We start from the raw sequence: 19,075 nt of genomic DNA, 5'->3' as shown, positions 1-19,075 counted from the left end.
TCACCCTTTCCCCCTGCCCTCGCTCCCCTTCCCCGCCCTTTCCCCGCCCTTCCCTGCCTCTCTCTCATATAAAGAGTCGAGAGGGGAGCATTGTGCACTGGGGCGACGCTCCCACGCTCCCCTTCCCTTTTCCTCCTCCTCTCCCTCCCTCATTCCCCCACCCCTCTCCTCCTCTGCTTCTCTCTCCTCCCTGTCTCCCCCTGTTCTCATCCTCCCTCCCCTGCTTCTCCCTCCCTCTCTCCTCCATTCTCCATCCCCGTTCCTCCCTCCCTTCCCTTCCTCTCTCCTCCGTTCTCCTCCCCGCCTCTCCCTCCCTCCCGTCCTCCGTCCTCTGCCTCTTTCTTGTCATGCTTCCAACATTAATTGTGTCTGTCGGGGAAGCTAATGTGTGCGTGTGGCTGGCTGGGCGGCGGGGCGGAAGGGGAGGCTGCGGACAGGCGGGGGGTTATCGCATTGGCCGCGCCCTCAGCATCCCTTCGCCGCTCTTTGTAGATTCGTTATGATGGAGGTGGTGATGAAGTGCTCGGCGGGGTACTGAGGGACACCGTTGCCAGATTATCGTACTCAGAGCCTCATATTTACCGGTTACTGAGCCATAGCAATTGCCAAAAAACACCAGTAATTAACCATTTGAACGATAACTATATATGAAGGCAATTACTGACGTCGAGGAGGTAGTTTTTGGGTCGGAAATTTGCAAGCATAGGACGCCGAGTACGACAATCTGGCAACGTTGCTGAGGGACGGTAGTGGAGGGAGGCGGTTCAGTCATGGCTCGGGATTCAGAATTGGAGGAGTCGTATACTCTAATGAGGTAATCGAAACTGCTAGGGAGGTATGGACACGCACACACACATCACACACACACACACTAAAGGGGCTGTTACACTGGGCAAATTTTCCGTGGATCTTCAGTCAAACCACGATTTCCGCTAGCGTGGTTCTCATTTGTTTCTTGTTATTGCTGCTGCTGATGATGGTGAGTAATACCGTCGTCCTTTGGTGAAATCTACCGTAGCTTTGGAAGATCGTGGACTCGTCAGAAAACCACGGAAATATGAGAACCACGCCAGCGGAAATCGTGGTTTGACTGAAGATCCACGGAAAATTTGCCCAGTGGGATAGCCCCTTAAGAGTGCTGTGCTGTGCTAAACTCCCTAAAAACAATGTAGACATCCCGCGTTAACTCATCAGACAAGTCAAATCTGTAGCCGTGGGGAGGGTTGACAGAGTGGCCAGCTCCCTCGAGAGTGCCCCATGGAACTCCAAATACTGAGCTCTTTGATGACAATTCGAATTATTGCTGGGGCATCCCTGGTAATACTTTAGGTAGGTACTGTAAGCAGGTAGTACACGCAACGGCACCGGTAGTGTGTGTGTGTGTGTGTGTGTGTGTCCTGGTCGCAAGGTATGTCAATGCTTCGGATTATTGGACTCTAAAGCTCATCAGAAATCCTCTAACAAGTCATCATAGCAGTTATTGGATGAATGTGTAGTTGCATGAATATTTGACGGACGCGAGAATTACTGTATGTTTGACGGGATATAAAGAACCATAACACTATATCAGTATTTTCAAATTAGCACACCAGAATTATTTTATCATCTGAAAACCATCGCGCGGTGATATCCTGCGAGTCTCTGAACCACCCGCTCCGAGCCCCCAGAGAAACGAACCCCGAACACCGCCCCTCGGATGGCGGCTGGGCCATTAAGCTACATCTATATCATGGTCTTATCCGAGTTATCCACCGCAGCCCTTAAGGCATCGTAAAGCAAGTTAGACTGAAGGAGTTATTTTTTTTCAAGTTCAGGCGGTCCACATGAAGCTGGCGCGCGTAAAAATCTTGACTAATCTTTCGAGTATTTTTTTTTATTTTTATATCACGGGGTATCGAATCGACTCTGTTATATACTTGTGGCTTAGTCAATGTTTTTTACTTATTTTCACTTTTGAAAATCATTTCTACTTCGTTTCATGACCTGAATCCACCCAATCAACTTCTTCAATTCAACCTCTTCTACCAACAGGAAGGAACTCCTGGACCCCCGGCAAGAGAAGGATCGAACCAACAGCCTCGGATCGGACCGTCGAGCTGAGCGCGGCTCGAGGCTTCGGATAGTTCTCCTTTCGGCAGACCCTTCCACGTCACTCCATCTCTGATACGAATGGCGGGCGGACGGCGCGCCTCCTGTAATAATATTTTCTTGTGCTACTTGGTTCCGGAAGCTTCTGGACGCCTGGCAAGCTACGTGAAGGAGCACGGGACAGTCAAACACCCTTGGGTACGTGAAAGGTGAGCATGTGTAGCCCGCATTACTGATAAGACGAGTTGAGAGAAAGCGCTGATCAGGAGAGCGGGGATTAGACAGTTTACGCACTCCTTTTACTCCGTCCCGTCTCTCCACTTGTATGAAGTCTCACAGATTTATAACTTCAAACTACTCATGTGAATGCATCTGAATTGTCTTTTTGCTTGCTGTAGTCACCGTGAACTCATCGTATGCATAAGGTAAAATTTTGGGCATACGCTGTAGCTGCCCGCCCTTGGGTTTTCAATAGTGTTAATTGCCTTTGGCGGCGCCAGACCATCACTTCCGGAGGTTGGAACACTTCCCGGTTGATGATACCCATAGGTTTCACTGGCGGTACCCATCCAGTGCTGGGTGGACAGGGGGCACGGGTTAAAGGTGACAGCCCACGCGTCTCCACTCCGCCCGGGAATCGAATTTCCTCTCCGTTGCGAGCGTGCCAGTACGTTCTGCAGAGCCCCGTAGCGCAGTGTTGGTGTTAAAGTTATGATAAATCAAATTTGATTAGAGTACTATATTCTGTAATTGTGTGAACATGTAGACTGGCAGTGTACTGAATAACGATTGTGTAGAAGCACATGGCCTTGGGAAGTTGGGAGTGCCAGCGACTGTTTTTCACCACCTTGATTTTCCATTGTCCTCAACCTATCATGAAACAGCTGCGGTTATGCGTTGTATAAGTGCCCAGAGACATCGAGGCCTACAACCAGGATCAGATTTATAAAGATATGGCCCCAATCAGAGGATTTGTCTTGTGGATAATCACACTGTCCTGCCTGGGGGTTGGGATGGCATGTTCCTCCCTTCTCCCTTGTTGTTTACCTGCAACAATAAACTATCAATCAATCAATCTCACTCATCCGGAAGCTTTCAGAGGATCATAGTCGTTGGGATACGCTTGCTACTACTCACGGTTGCCAGATTATCGTACTCAGAGCATTGTATTTACCCATTTCTGACTCATAACTATTGCCAAGAAACATCAGAAATTAACTATTTTAACGAGAAATATAAATGAATCTCGTTATTGGGGACCAGGAGACAGTTTTTGGGTCGGAAGTCGGTTAAGAGGCCGAGCACGACAATCTGGCAACGTTGCTACTACTACTGCTGCTGCTCCTCAGGTTCAAATGATAGCGGAAGTCTTGCCTTTGGATCGGCTAGCATGGGCAGTGGCACGACCTATTTTCCAGGGTGACTAAGGGCCAGTTTTACAGTCCAATACAGCAAGTTTGTAAGCTCCCAAATCAAACCCAAAACATGACGAAAATTCCTTGTAGCTCCAGTATTTGGCGTTGATATAAAAAGCGGAAGGAAATTTTAGGAAACTACACAGGAAGTCTCTCTATTGGTATCCGGTATTGAGTTGAAATAACGGAGCATTGTGGAGAATATGGTATGGCTTGGGCGCTTACAATGACTGTGTTTCCCTCGGGGTGCACCCATTGTCTACTACTGGCACTGAGGGACCTGGCCATGAGCTGTTGGTCTTCATGACTCTGCTACTATAATTTTTTACGTGTCAGCCTATAGCGCCGGTAGGCTTTCTTGAGGGGCATGGATGGCAGTCGGCCCCAGCCCGTCATGGCGCAGGCAAGTGTTTTATAGTGGTGCCATCTTGGTTTATGCTGCCCTCCGGAACTCGTTCTTGATTCGCTTGGACGGTTTCCTCTAGAGTCCGGGTTGATGGGTGGTCTTCAGGACAGCATGTGGGTAGTCTTAGCCTCTTAGGCCACTCGGCGGTGACTGAAAAATCCCAGGTGGTAGCGGGGGATTCGAACCCGCGTCGTCCAGCACGCGGTGAATGCGGGGCCCGCACGCTAACCACTCAGCCACCGCCTCCCTATCCATTAGAATCCCATTAGAATTCTACAAAGAGCTTTCTTAATGAATCTTGCAAGATCCAGGAAACAGAATTGTAAGTTCTTCATATCGGAGGCCATGGGGAGCCCCACCACTGGACTTGCCAGTGATGGAAGGGGTAGTTAGGAGAATAACTACATCCTTGTAAGTACTCATTAGAGCAGTGGTTCCCAACCTTTTCTTCAGGCGACCCCAATCATGCACCTCTAGACACGACCGCGACCCCACAATTGTTTAGTTGTATTTGTGTCATTATAATATGATAACACCATGTTTGATATTTTGAGAAAAACGCTTGGCAACCCCAGGGTTGGGAAAGGGGGCATTAGAGGATCGATCCTCCAGGACTGCAAAGTTTTCTCTATTGCAGAGTCCATTGCAGCAGATCCTTATCATAGGCCTGTTGCTGCACCAAAGTGCATGTGCTCATGGGTGTACAGTGACAGTTTCAAGTGTGTCCTGCACCTTTGAAGACCCTATATGATGGTAAGATGCTTCCAGCATAAAACTACATGCTGCAAGAGTGCAGTGGAGACTGATGGTAGCTGAGGAGTGGTGTTGCCTTAGAGATGATGTTCGAAAATACTGAGAAATAATGTTGCCAGACTTGCAGAAAATACAGACCAAAGCTTCCCTGAGGAAAGACATGGAGAGGCATGTTAGGAATCTTGCTCAGCAAGTCTAGGATCATTTCAGTGCTTATGACTTGTGACCAAGCCCAGAAATTATTTCCTCTCTGATTAGTGCAATTTGAACAAGAGATGATTTGTCTTGGCAGACAAAGAGGGCCCATTGGACAGTGCTATAAACAGTTGTACATGACTGACCATCCAAGTGGGGCACTCCCAGTTGCTGGGCTGCAAACTGTATTGATCACTATTCATGTTAACTAACTCTACTGATAACTTACACCAGGGAATGAAGTTTAATTACTTTGCTTTTGCAACTTTAGAATATTAGTATTAGTTGTTACCAAAAACTCCACTTCATAGGGAAGGTTAAGATTTCAGTTCCACCTTCGAGTTGTAAGCATTGTCAGCAGGGGCTTACCTCTCCCTTGGCCCACCCCAGCTGCAGGCATCATGAGCTTCATAGTTTCCTCAAGGCATGCAAGTGTTCTCTTTTGGCTGGGTTAAATCAAACGAAGGATTGAGTTTTATCACAAGATTCCTTTTATTTTGGATAAGCATTTTTTTTTGTACTTTTTCCTTGCTTTTTTTTTTTGTACATTTTTCCTTGCAAACACTTAGATGCAACTATTTACAGAATGAAGGGCGGCAGGCAGCAGGGAGGACAGCGATCAGGACTATGACTGCAGCTAATTCTTACTTTGGAGTCAGGTGCTGGGGTTGAGAGATGAGGCCGTGGCATTGTAATCACAATCATAAAGTAGGTACATGGTATCGTTGTATGAGAGAGAGAGAGAGAGAATCTGTTCTGACAGGTTCACAGCCATGGGGGGCTTTAGGGGGGGGGGGACTTGGTTCCTCCAAAAAACTCTCAAGCCCCCCTGGAAGTTCTTTTGCATATATGAATGCTTGAATGTATACATAGGAAGAAAGTATAAACAAGTAAAGCTTTCCTTTGACAAGAGATCCCCCCCCCTTTAATTTAAAGTCATGGCTATGGGCCTGTATTTCAGTCACAATGCACAATTATTTAAGTGAAGAGAAAAAAATGGGATCAGACTGTTTTGCCACATGGGAATTTTGTCCCAACTCGAGTGTCTCTGATCAGCTGGTGAATGAAAGTTTTGCTTACATAAGCTGCTTTACTAGGACGAGGCTGGGGGTGAATGAGAGCTACTGGTCAACATTTTCATCGGCCAAGGAAAAGAATTCAGTGTCGTCGTCCAGCACCGGCTCATCAGCAGCATACTCTGGGGAGGTGCCGCCACACTCCAGGCACTGGCACTCCACAATGTTGTCATACACGGGGCTGAAGGTCACACCGGAGTCGCAGTTCAGCTGGATGCGGATCTTCTCAAACCTGGACGGTCTGCAGCAGTAGCAAGTGGAGTCGTACTTGGCCTGTCTCCCTGTTGTTAAGAAATGAAGGTTGGTTTAACTTGATCTTGCCGTGAAACTCTCTTTACTGAATAGCTGATTGTCAGTGTGCAATATATATCTAGCTCTAGAGACACAGCCCCCTCCCTTTGTATGAATTTGTAATCAATGCAGTATTCCAAAGGCACGATGAAGTTAAAAAAAAAAAGGCAAAAATTGATGAGAGGAGACTCGGACTTTATCCCCTGTACTCAGCAATGTCCTCTACAGTTACATGTTGTAAGGGATGTTGGCAGGGGTCATGATTTCCCTCCCTACAAAGGTTGAGGGCTGGACCCCTTCTAATCTGTTCTTTTGCCAAGACTCAACCTTTTATTTCACTCTTACTGAAATACAGTGAATTCATGGTGAAAAAATGCATTCTCTTATGTATTGCTTTTCTTGACCTAACTGGATTAATAAAAATAACTAAGCCATTTCATATTTTTAGACAAGATGTGTGCATTTTATATTAATGTACGGTATTCAGCACTGTTGGTAGAAAAATGCATATTCATAAAATCATGGATCCAATTATCAAGTCTTATGGAAGGGCAACCCATATATAGGGGAGAGTGGTGATGATTTGGCAATGTTGTTGACCTTAAAATGTTCCTTCATCATTTGGCCCTTCAGTTTGTTGCTAAATAATACACCCGTAGCTATTTCCAGTTTTCAGCTGTAGATGATGAAACAAGAAACAATGTGGTGATGGGATGGTACGGACACTCGTATTACTCGGCATAATCTTGATATGACTTAAGTTGGATCAGCTAAATTCCAGGACATCTATGTAAGTACAAAAATATCCTTTATATTTATTGGAAAAATGAAAACCGATAAATATCTCAAGCACTATGGCTTCCTTCTTCCCTCACAAATGTAATATCTGAATACCAAATTAGCCTTTTTTAATTGTTGATAAACCACATCACTTAAACTGATATAAAATCAATAAAAATCATGACAAATTAACCGTCTGAATCATCATGTATCTATGAAAAATAAGTGACAGGGTACAGTCCATTTCCAGCACAAGAGCTAAGTAGTCATGTTCTGCGGCAATATATTTGTTCTGCATCACCATAATAATGCACAATCTGCTACTTTCTATTATATTATTGAAGTGAGAGCTTGTGATACAATCTGACTTTGCGGTTGTCCTGCGTGAGCCAAAGCAACAAAGTTTTGCACATTCACACAAGATCTCGTAGCACTCGGTCCTATACGTTTTACAATGCGATGTCCAGACCATCTCACCGTCCAAATCATCACCACTGTCCCCTACTTTGGTATATAAAAACTAGTCCAAACTGATGTTTTTTTGCACTTGGCAGACAGTAGGACACATCAGTATCTATGAGCCCCTTAGGGTACATTTTTCAGTTTAACCTCCCACTGTTTATTCCTTTACACTTGTCACCGTTTTGGCCTATTCACCAATGTAACCAACTTTTTACTGTAACCTTGACAGTGTAGTGCTTACTGCTTACCTTGTCCTTTGTACTCTGTGGAGGAGTCACAGTGGCCAGAACACATTTTAAAGTCTGGCACAGGGTTGGGGTTTTTGCAGGTTCCCACCCGCCACGTGGACAGCTGGAAGAGGCCTATTGTCTCCACGGGAGGAATGGCCTTGGGCTTGCAGTCCCCTGGTGGCACAGAAATAGTTTAGTTTGTTGACCAGTAGTGCATTGCTTGTCTAATTCAATACAATGAGTAACTTTTATCAACATCTTCACATACAAAAGTAATTATAAGGCCCAGTCAAAAGCACACAGGCTTCATTCAGGAACCTGACTTACTCTTAGGCAACAATGTTACATTGCACAGCTTGCAACATCCAGATTCGTCCAGCATTATCTCCTCCTCAGGGCACTCGGGGTCAAAGAACGGACACTCCTTTTTGACGGCCAGTATTGTGGGCAGGTCATTGCGCAAGTCACAGCTATACTCGTAGCAGGCGTCTCCCTCACTCTCCCATCGCTCACCAAGGGAGAACACATTGCCGTTGTCCACACAGTGCGTCTTGACACAGTGGCCGCAGCAGTCCTGACTGTTGAGGAGGCAAGGAATGCTGGTGAGTGTGATGGCTTACTTTATGACCATTACTTTGAATTGTTGATGAAATAAAGGCAAATGCTGTTCAGACATTGATGCACAGGTGCTATTTAAGGTATGCAAATCAATCTGAGGCAATCCATATTATATGTATGATCATGTGTATACTAGCTCATTCATATGCTATTGATTTATGGGATAGGGGCTTTGAATGTGGCCCCACCTAATTACTTTCTTTTTAATAACCTAATTTGTATGATGTAAATTTAATGTTACACTTTTTTGAGGCCTCTTGGGCAAGGTGTTACCCAAATCTAGAGCCCATCTGTAATGGGGGTCAGGGTGGAGGCAGTACCCCAAGTGACAAAATGGCACAAGACTCAAAAGTATCCTCACAATATACAACTAATCCTCAGACTCGGACATACCTGCCAAATGCTGGTGGTTTGTATATGTAGCCGAGGTCACAGTTGCTGTCACAAGTTGTCTCCTTCTCCCTCCTTGTCACATTACCGTCAGCTCCCACAGTGCAGCTGATGGTGGTGCAGCTGTCATTGGGGTCCTGCACTTCTTCACCCGCCTGCAAACAAAAGATACCATAAGATGAGTAACAATTTCCTTCAGTTTTAAAGAATATTAGTAGAAACTGTAATATGGATATAATGACTGTGTATTCAGAATGGTCATTTTGTGAAGAGCAGAGCAGGGGGTGGCAGGGTAAGGAAACAAAGGTGGAAGGGGGGTTTGAACGTTGCAAAAATGGAATGCATGGTCAGAGAAAACTGGGAACACATTTGCGATGGCCATCTTGAGGGAGAGTTCCTGAATAGATAAGGGAATGAGGTATGAATAGATAGAAAGTTTTGACAAAGGAAGTAGCACTTTCTTATGTATCCATTACAGACTATAATGATTAGTGGCTGCTTGACTTACTGGAATCTGGCTCTCTTCCAGGAGGCAGGCTGTGCGGGTGACAGCAGGGCAGCACTGGTTTGGCACCTCCTCTGTCTGGTACGTGTAGAGGGCCAGCTCCGCCTCGGTGGGCTGGGCACACTGCACCTCAACGGCCTGGATCTGAATTTGGTCCTGCAGGATATGATAAAGTTTTTGAGGTTTATTAAAGAAAGCTGCTCCTGTTTGGTGTCTGCCATCAAATCAAACAAGACAACACACAGTAAGTGGACTGGATCTGATTTCAAAATATTGTTTTGCCATGATGGTATTGTAATGAGCTTTTTAGTTACTATTGAATTATTTAGTCAGAGGCATTTCAGGTTGCTTAATAAAACTATCTTGCAATTAGAAGGTCAATCATGAGCTATTATTATTACTGGTAGTGGTAACAACATTTCTAATATTACTCACATTGCTGTTCTTGACACAGGAGTAAGTGGTGCACAGGTCATCAGAGAGCCAAGTCTCCCCTACAGCCTTCACCTCCCCGTTTGTGATGCACGACACCTGCAGACCAATATTTTGTAAGGAATGTTCTTGCAGCATAAGGTTAACTCAAGCTAACAAAGTAAAGGTAGGAATAATCCTTCACTCTAGTATTGCTGTACATACTACTCATAATACTTATAAGTTTTCAACAAACAAGGGGACCAGAGAGTAAGATGAAGCAAATGAGTGAGAGGAGTAGGATGGAAACTCAAGCACTATACATTTTCTAATTTTTGACAGTCTTAAATAAAGTAAGATTACAAAGAGGAACAATGTATGCACCCTCATGGTGGATTCTCGTGCAGGGCATCTCTGAACTGAAGCTGCTAATTGGCCTACTACAAGTGTGTCTCTGATTGTGGAGCGTACCCGTCTGCCTAGCCTTCCCAGTGACTGTCACCTCTCTGTTATGAAAAGCAAGCCTGCACAGTCTTATCAATATTCTCCCTTCCCAATGTGATGAATCTTCATGGCATTTCAGTTGGACAGGTGCCTGTGTGTTTCTGCATGCACCACCAAGGAACTGGAGGTCACATGTTGGTGCAAAATTGAACTTTGTGCACATTTTCTGCTAAAGATGCACGGTCTCTATAGTACTGTGCCTCGCATGATGATAATACATATACAATGCTGTCTATCCCCTCTTTATCAGTCCATGTTAGACATATACTAATCTTTGACCAGACATGATCATTCAGCTCCAGACAAAGAAATGGTAATGTTTTTTTAGTCAACTCAAACTGGATGTCGTTAGTACATTTTCTTAGTTATTTGTTTTCTAAATTGCTTTGTGCTAGAGCATATAAACCGTAATGTATTCTGTTTTTAAGTGTGTGAAAAGTTCAATAAATGTTCCGTTACCGATGCTTTGGTTGTTTGATTTAACAAAAGATGCTTCCACTGGTTTCCCGGAGCCTCTTTTAGGTATTTATGACTTAACAGTTTTTTAAGCCTATTTTATCCCGATTTTGACAAATTTCTTGCCTTTTCTCATAAAATTTGGTGGGTTTTCTACTCAGTTCATTATACATAATTTTATATAATTGTATCTCACAAGGAAAATGTTCCATTTGCTGTAATTCCCCAAACTGATTTTTATTTTCAACAGACTAAGTATACCAGTCATTTTCGTACTCCAAATTGGCAACGTGTTATTTAATGCGGCTTTTAAATAAATTGTCATGCTAAAACATGATTGAAAATAAAAGAAAAAGTAATGAATTAGAAATGGGCACTGGGCCATCTACGTATGCAGAGTCCTCACTACACTTCTTGGCTGCCTCCCACTATCTTGTGTTAATTCCTCATTATCTAAAAATTTGTCTTCCATCGAGATGTACAATCTCTCATCTAGAATTTCTGGGGTAAAAAAATCCTTTTATATATTGATGTAATCAATGGTAACTACTTATGTAATTACTCGAACCAACCTGCACACACTGGCCACAACACTGCTGGGGGTAGAGCGGCGAGGGTTCGTACACCCAGCCCAGCGCACACGCCTCGTCACACGAGAAGATCTTTTCTATCTTTTCTACCTTGCCTGCAGGAGTCTTGATGCAGTCAACACTTCTACAGCCATTCAAGGGATCATTTAAAGTGTCTCCAATCTGCAGACAGACAAAGTGGAAGTCCATTTAGAACTTTTAATTACTAATATGTATGTAGTTGGAATATCTCACATTAAGTATCCAAGTCTACTGCTCTGTTGCACCTCTAATGTCAGATGCTTTCATGAATGCTAACTGCCTTCTTTAAATATTTCCAAAGTGTGCAAAAGTGAAATACTCAGAGCAATAGTGTTCATATTCAACCTCTGATGACTGAGCTCAAAACTGTGGATACCATAACCTTTTGGATCTGTATTATTCACCATGATTATCAACTGTGTGCTAATGGTCTACTTTGAGAAAGTCAAATGTGGAGAATAAAATATAATCACTCACCTCAATCACTTCATAGTCGTCGATACAAGCCGACCTCACTATGTTGGGGCAGCAGGACCCGGGCACCTCCACCACCTCCAGCTGGTAATCCCCTTGGTCAGGGTGATCTGACACACTTGGGCAAGTTGTCTGGGCACACTGGTGGTTTGGTCGCCTATCTCGGCCTTCCTTGCACACACAGTTGAGGCAGTTACCATCCTGCCACGTCTCATTCACCTACACACAAAGAAATGATGAATGGCATGGAACATACTAAGTAACAGTGTAGCTACTGCAAACACTATCATAAGTTTACAATGGGGTTAAGTTTATGGCTGGGGAGGGCAGAAGTGAGCAACTGGTTCTCAGGAGCTGTCTTGTGTGAGCCACCTGGCCTCTTGCAGTCTCCTTGAATATACCCTTGAGTGACAGCCCCAAGAGAGTGTGGGTCCGTCACCTGAACCCCACATCCACACTGCCAAGGCTACACAAGTTTAGCTCCAAAGCTGCTGTTTAGTTAGAAGGATATTTACTGATGAGGGACAATAGCTTTCTTGTCAGAATAGTTTCTTGTTGATAATTCTGTATTTTTATAAGTAATGACAGTTTTAAAGTTGTCTTCAGGCACAAAGGAAAGACTGAGACTTCACCTTGTACAGCTTCTTGTTGTCCGGGGTGGCAGACTGCTGGGTGTCCTCCTCATCCTCTGTGAACTGGTGGGTGTAGATGCACACATCCGGTGGTAACTCTGAAAGGATCAGGTGGCTGAGAATTTGTCAAGCCACTGCACTGATGTATACTATATCCCTTGTACATTAATAATTTAAAAAGTCTTCCCAGATCTTGACCCTTAATACTGCTGATCAGTATACGATACATTTGTAACATGATTTCTGGAGGTAACATGTTTCAATTGTTTGATATGATACATGTTGTGCAGCCCTAATACATAGCTATTTACTAACCTCTCCAATAAATATGCCTCATCTTGATTCTAAGCTTGTCACCCTACTGTGTATCTTATGATCCTAACCATTACCTCACTTTTTAGTTACTCTCAAGGTCTGTCACCATGTTGCTTCTCTTAGTAGCCATTCGCCATGCTCACTTCATGACTCCCTATTCTTACAGTCCTGATGACCATTTTACCCCATCTTCTGGTTAGATACCTTTTCATAACTCAAGATAATGTTCTAGATTGTTATAAAAAATGCTACAGTTCAGCTGAACGTTACAAGATTTAGATCAGTCTGGTTTCCACTTCAACCTACCTTCTTTAAGCCTGCCAAGGGAAGAGTGTCAGACACCCCTTGACCTACTTTTCTCTTCCTATTCTTTTTAGGAGCATTCAGTAGATAAATTCAAAGTCTTAACACTCACCACATCTTTTTTTGGGGCAGCACTCGCCCTCCTGCAGCTCCTCTTTCACCAGGTTATGGAAAGTTGGACACGTCAGGTTGGCACACTCACCGGTGCACTGCGTCACATACTTTGGACAGCAGCCACTCGTGTCTAGGACCATTTCCTCTCCTGAGGAACAGATTCTGTTATTATTCTGGTGTCTAAGACTAGATACTTTAACAAAAAATACTCAATATGATCATTTGAAGTAAACACATTTAACATGTATCTAACATACACTGACATACGAAAGTTACATGGCACATAGACACAAACTAGAAGATCTTGAGTGTACCTTCCCCTAGCTCCTCTTCCTTCAGCTCTTCAGGTGGTGGGCAGTTCTCAGGGTCCAGGCAGACACAGGCATACTGAGGACACAGACCTGGAGCTTCTATCTTCTTGAGGCGCTGGCCATAGCCACAGCCATCCTTGGGCTTTATGGGCTCGGTGCAGTTTTCAGGAGTCTCCACCTTGCACTGCTTCAGTGGGCCGCAGCAGGCGTCTCCTGTGCCAGGGATCTACCAAAGAGGAAATTAGCTTTCACTATGTTGCCACCGAGCCTCAATGCGGCAGGCATTATTAATGTAGTGCCTTAATAATCCAATGAGATATCAAAAGTTCAAAACTGGTTCATGGCAATATGCAATAAGCTGTCTTGAAAAAATGTATGATTATTTTTTAATTGTTCATGGCCATCCTCTTTTCTATTTTCACAGGGTATTGAAGTTTAAAAGTTGCTAGTAAAAGGCTAATGTTGATGAAGTTGAATGTGAAGGGCAGTGGGGCCATTAAACTTTCAACACCACTGGTCTAAAGGAACCCTGCAAACTCTAAATTATGGATCACAGGCAAATAATTAGGTGCTTAATAACTTGATTCATTCTAATCCATCATTTGGAAATGGGAAAACATAGATGGCACCATTTACTAGTCAACAGACAGTGAATGCTCAGACTTGTGGCACTGACCGGCTCCAGAGAATATCCCTCTTCACAGAGCAGCTGGTGCGGGCAGGTCTTTGTGCTGCAGGAGCTGCCTCTGTCGGTGCACTCACAAGTGGTGCAGGGATCCGTCTGCCACACATCCCCGATGCGGTGACCCTCGTCATCACAGGTCTTGCAGTAGCTCATGTTGACGCAGGTGTTCTTGTCCAGGACCTGAGGGGACATGGAGCGGCCACTTTACTTCTTACATTGAAGGAGGAAGTTCACTGATAATGACATTACAGATGCTGCTGCTTATGACATGTTGAATGTTTAAAACTGAATAAGCACAAACATAAATAATTATACCCTTTGCAGCTTCATTTGTCTACCTGAATGATATATTCTTATATTTAACTCTTCATTACCTGCACCAGTTATCTGAACATTAACATAAAAAAAACAGAGAGGAGGACTCACCATTCCCTCAGGACAGGTGCAGCCGTCCACAGATGAAATAAGACAAGCATCTGGATTCTTTTTGAGGTCCTCATAGTTATCACATGTACTCACACAGCCGGGGCCGCATGCACGGTACTCCTGGCCTGTAAAGGATAAAACTTCCTTTTAGATGTTATTCAAACAGATAACTTGGTAATGGTAAATAGAGACTGAGAAAAAATACAACAGAAACACAGGTGAAGGAGAGATGCTAAAATTGAGAATATGAAAAGCCCAGACTGCATTTATGAATGTGTAGAACAGGTAAACTCTGTTACTTCGTTTACCTCAAAGTGAATTTCTAGAGGAAAAGACACAAGGCCTAATAAATGAAACTAGCTATGGTGAATACTTCTACTAGTCATTTGGCATCCTCTTTAGAATAGGATGGCTAGCTGCTACATTTGTTAATCTCTACTAAACAATGAATTACTGTAATAAGAGCTAATAGTCTGTTTAGTCATTCAGTGTGAATTATGTCCTCAGGCACACATTATTTGTGATCTACACTTCTACCTAGAGGGAGGAGGATGATCTACTTTACAAACAAGGTGTACTATCCACTGGCTGACGCACACACACAGGCACACACCTCCATGGCAAGTCTTAGGACACAGGTCATCAGATCGCCAATCAAGACAAATGTCAAGGTCAGCACAGCGCCTTGCATAGGCCTCCAGGGCATGGCAGGCAGCCACTTGAGGCTCCCGGCTGCCGCAGGAGTCTAGTTGACACGATGACACGTATGCAATTGGGTCCTCCACAGGGTGGCACTAAAAAATAATTTTATTACATTAGGCACAGAGGAAATCTGTAACAGGCAAATATAAGCATTCTGTTTTAGTGTGGAATGCAATAATCTAATTACTCAGGACAACACTTGATGTCTGGTAAGTTTGGGTTGATATTTTACACTTTACCAGCAAGTTGATCAAATGCTTCAGTCTAATAGAGTTCAAACCTTGACATTAAAGTGCAAAGCCAAGGGCAAAACAAAATGAAAAAAAAAACTGCCACAACATCCTGCTCCAATAAAAATAATACAGAGGAAGAGCTGAAAGAATGATCAGTGCTGGTGTGCACAGGTTGGTTGAAACTAAATAACAAGTTCTTACTTTGCCAAAGATCTCCTCATTCATGAGAGTGAGGCAAGGGTCAATTTCAGGTGGCAGCAGGTTACATAACATCTCCTCCTTCTTGATTATCCCGCAGCTGGCTGGCTCGCCCTCCAGGAGCCAGCTGCTGCCAAACTCGTCCACACTGTCCACCAGGCCAGTGTCTCGAGCCACAAAGTCGTCCTTGTTGTCATGGTTGCAATTTCCTGGAGGCATAATTGCAAGAATGAACCCCATAAACATCACAGACAACTCATTGATGTAGCTACAAGATCATTTGCTGTTCCATTAAGTGCAAAGGGGGACAGGTGGAAGCCTCTGTATCTATTTTTGTTTTTAGCTTTGAGACTATTGAAAGTATTATTTACTGATTACACCCTGGATCACTCTACCTTCTAAGTTAAGTCCCTCAGCAGAAATGTTACTCTATGTATGTTCTTGTTTACAGATTAACCTTGGAGTAATTTATAAACACTGAACTTTGGCAAGACTGTTAGAGCAATGTATGTAAAGAAATTCTGTAGACATTGAGGGGATCTAGCATATATGTAATCTTAAAAAAAATTCTAATATTGTTGATCACTTTTGTGGCTTATAGTCTTACTGACACTTCATGAAAGACAAAGGTTATGCATATCAGACTAATAGATATCTGTTGTCTGGTGCAGAGTGAGGGTTATATAACTAATGTGCCAAGCTGGAAACACTCTTCACGTGGATGTGTTTGGACTCACCACACAGTCCCTCAGTCTTGTTGAAGTAGAGGGCGGATGGAATGCGGACGGCAAAGCCAAAGTTGTCTAAGAAGTAAGTCACCTCCAGCTGTATGTCAGGAATGGCTGCCGTGACCTAGGAAGGAATCATGCTGCATGATGAGTCCAGACAGACACAAGCAGTAAAACTTAACAAAATGTAATGAAAGGTTTGAGCATGTAAGGATCTGCATGATGCTGGAAGGGACCATAATCCCACTTGGCTGTATGATAACCTTACTGGCCAAATAGGCAGAGCAATGGCTTCCCATCTCGCCGGTCATGGTTAGATTCTCTGTCACAGCAAAGTTTATTCACACCCCGCCCTCCTGTCTTAAATTAACCTGGTAGCAGCGGGGATCATGTTTCTTAATGGTCTCTGTAAGCGAGAAAAATGAGAAAAAATCATCCCTCACACAAACCATTTCATAATATATATTGAAGCATTTGTGATCAGTTTATGTACCATCTATTTTGGGGGGTTTAAATCATGGCACAAATTTGGCCCGTCGCTGCTACACGGTAAAGCCACAAATTTGGCCCGTTGCTGCTACCGGGTTAAGTTTTTATTACATTTCAAACCAAACAGAAGCTTGTGTCAAACATGCACAATGAACAAAGGGTATCATTTGCCCAAAGTAGCTATCAGGACTTGAGTCAAATTTATCCTCTCTTATTTCTGTATTTGCTTTTTTTCAGTTAAACTTTAAATCAATAGAATTTTAGGGCTACTGCTGTTCCTTCTCTGAGCCCACCCAAGTGTCATTACTTCAAATGTTATATTATTAACATAAATCAGAAACATGTTCAGAATATATTTCAACAAGTTGTTGCTCAGATACGACCCCACTGGTGAGGTGAGCAAGAGAACATGTGATGAGGTACCTGTGAGGAGTCTGGCTGCTCAAGGGACAGCCAAGGGTTCCTGTACGGGAAGACATCCACTTTCTCCTTGTCAACAGTTACTGTGACTCCTCCGTCCACCTCCTTGGCAGCAATGAGCACCGTGTGAAGGTCATACAGGATGGTGACCGCATCAGTGCACACCGTCACTGGCTCAGGCGTGCACTGCTTGTTGTTGGTAATCACCTGTAAAGAAAAGACAACCAGAATAAATCAGAGGAAAACTTTAAATCAATGTCACGGCTGATGTAATACTAGTTTTCATTAGAATTCTTATGAGGCAGGAACAAGAACAAGTATATTAACTACTTTTCAACTACTACTACAAACACGATATAATCTTCTATGGTCTTAATTCTTGCCTGGAACTTGTGTTGGCCTCGTGGATCCTTGTCTCGAGCCGCCACGAAGGAACACTCCCCGTTGAAGGTGTAGTTGAGGCGGTCGAAGGTGGTGTAGTGAGGGTCTCCGTAGCCCTCGCACACACAGTTGTGGCAACGCTCGGGCCGGACGCACTTCTCACCCTTGCGCACCAGGCCGGGGGCACAGAAGCAGCCAGGGATGCAGGAGCCGTACTCAGGGCACAGACCTTCATCGTGGAGTGTCTCGCAGCGCTTCTCACACTTGGAGCGGAAGCAGTCCTGGTAGATCTCTCCTGGGCCGCACTCTTTGTCTGGGAGGGAGATGACAGTGAGATATGAGTGGTGTGCTTATACTTTACAAATGGTAGTATTTCAGTACTACAACTACTACTACTACTATAACTACTACTGCTTCCACTTCTACTCTACTACTAACTAACTAACTAGCAATTATAACACTACTAACACCACAACTCAAACCACCAATAATAATATTCTTCAATCAACAGAGGAGAGTATCAGTACACCTCTCCACCCAAAATTGACGTCTCTTTTGGCCTCTCGTTTGTTTTTCTCTTGTTCAAAGCAGCGTCTAGTGGGCTTTTTTGTTGTTGTTTTTGTTTGTTGCCCTTGAGCTGCCTCCCTTGCTGTAAAAAAATACACCCGGTACTCACAGCATTTGGTTGTGATGCGCCAGTTTGAGAGGGGCACATCAGGGTTCTTCTCGAGGCATTTTGAAACATAGCGAGTGAGGGCCTGGCACCGGCACTCCTCCTCGTTGCCCTTGCTGGCCAGGCAATCGCACATGGTGCTGAAGCACTTCTTGAGGAACGGCGAAGGGTCAGTGATCTTGTGACACTCAGTGAATGGCTCTAACCTGTTGGGCAAAGGAACAATTAGCACAAAACCAAATAAGGTTCAGTCCCCTCCAGCCATGCTACTGTTCCTTGATCCTAGCAGGCTTCGATTAGGGTAAGGGTAAGGTAAGGACAGATAGTTCAGAAGGTAGAGCAGGATCTGTAGATTTGTAGGGTTCAAATATGATAAGAATAGATACTTCAAAAGGTAGAGAAGGACTTGTAGACTTCTTCCTTCGATCCCTTTAAATTTTTATTCTAACAGCAGTGCACAGTTCTAAAGAGAAGACTTGTGGATTATTCTTTGATACTCAAGTTTAAATCCTAGTCACCATGCACTAAACTGACCCAGAAGCCCAATCATCTTCACCCTACCAACAAGATGACATCAGCTCCTAACTCCAAGCTCCTTCCATCCAGCCAATCATTTCCCATGGCTACAGAGGAGGGGGTGAGACTAATGGGTCAGTTTAGTGTATGACGATTATAGCAACAGTGCACAGTTCAACAAGGGGAAAAACATTGGCTCTTTACTCCAAGCTCCTTCCATCCAGCCAATCACCTCCTATGGCTACGGATGAGGGTGTGGGGTTTCTGGGTTAGTGTAATGTACA

The 19,075-nt window shown here is 44.0% G+C and overlaps 1 protein-coding gene and 2 long non-coding RNA genes across 5 annotated transcripts in view; 2 read left to right on the top strand and 1 right to left on the bottom strand.

Moving 5' to 3' along the window:
* Nucleotides 1–5,781, top strand: part of LOC126985074 (uncharacterized) — a 33,517-nt gene extending 27,736 nt beyond the window's left edge. The window contains exons 1-3 of one of the 2 annotated variants that reach the window (XR_007738286.1): nucleotides 878–1,329; nucleotides 2,032–2,297; nucleotides 5,443–5,781. This is a non-coding gene — a long non-coding RNA (uncharacterized LOC126985074). Of the gene's footprint in view, nucleotides 1–877; nucleotides 1,330–2,031; nucleotides 2,298–5,442 lie in introns of those variants that run through there. The other variant, XR_007738287.1, reaches the window with a different exon arrangement.
* Nucleotides 5,326–19,075, bottom strand: part of LOC126985070 (uncharacterized) — a 119,135-nt gene continuing 105,385 nt past the window's right edge. For both annotated transcript variants that reach the window (XM_050839464.1, XM_050839465.1), the window contains 19 exons: nucleotides 18,279–18,481; nucleotides 17,605–17,915; nucleotides 17,225–17,428; nucleotides 16,322–16,436; nucleotides 15,588–15,793; nucleotides 15,065–15,245; nucleotides 14,452–14,576; nucleotides 14,017–14,205; nucleotides 13,344–13,566; nucleotides 13,028–13,177; nucleotides 12,298–12,395; nucleotides 11,669–11,884; nucleotides 11,153–11,332; nucleotides 9,645–9,740; nucleotides 9,213–9,365; nucleotides 8,708–8,859; nucleotides 8,024–8,274; nucleotides 7,715–7,870; nucleotides 5,326–6,214 (listed from right to left, as the gene is read on the bottom strand). In XM_050839464.1, coding sequence (XP_050695421.1) covers nucleotides 5,979–6,214; nucleotides 7,715–7,870; nucleotides 8,024–8,274; nucleotides 8,708–8,859; nucleotides 9,213–9,365; nucleotides 9,645–9,740; nucleotides 11,153–11,332; nucleotides 11,669–11,884; nucleotides 12,298–12,395; nucleotides 13,028–13,177; nucleotides 13,344–13,566; nucleotides 14,017–14,205; nucleotides 14,452–14,576; nucleotides 15,065–15,245; nucleotides 15,588–15,793; nucleotides 16,322–16,436; nucleotides 17,225–17,428; nucleotides 17,605–17,915; nucleotides 18,279–18,481 — 3,445 coding nt within the window. In that variant the 3' untranslated portion in view covers nucleotides 5,326–5,978. The remainder of the gene's footprint in view (nucleotides 6,215–7,714; nucleotides 7,871–8,023; nucleotides 8,275–8,707; nucleotides 8,860–9,212; nucleotides 9,366–9,644; nucleotides 9,741–11,152; nucleotides 11,333–11,668; nucleotides 11,885–12,297; nucleotides 12,396–13,027; nucleotides 13,178–13,343; nucleotides 13,567–14,016; nucleotides 14,206–14,451; nucleotides 14,577–15,064; nucleotides 15,246–15,587; nucleotides 15,794–16,321; nucleotides 16,437–17,224; nucleotides 17,429–17,604; nucleotides 17,916–18,278; nucleotides 18,482–19,075) is intronic.
* Nucleotides 9,305–10,489, top strand: LOC126985075 (uncharacterized). Its single transcript, XR_007738288.1, has 3 exons — nucleotides 9,305–9,453; nucleotides 9,664–9,807; nucleotides 10,028–10,489. It is a non-coding gene; the product is annotated as an uncharacterized LOC126985075 (long non-coding RNA).

This window comes from Eriocheir sinensis, chromosome 58 (genome assembly GCF_024679095.1).
Source record: "Eriocheir sinensis breed Jianghai 21 chromosome 58, ASM2467909v1, whole genome shotgun sequence".
NCBI lineage: Eukaryota > Metazoa > Arthropoda > Malacostraca > Decapoda > Varunidae > Eriocheir > Eriocheir sinensis.
Note: the sequence above shows the minus strand (reverse complement) of the source record. Positions and strands in the feature narration are given on the sequence as shown.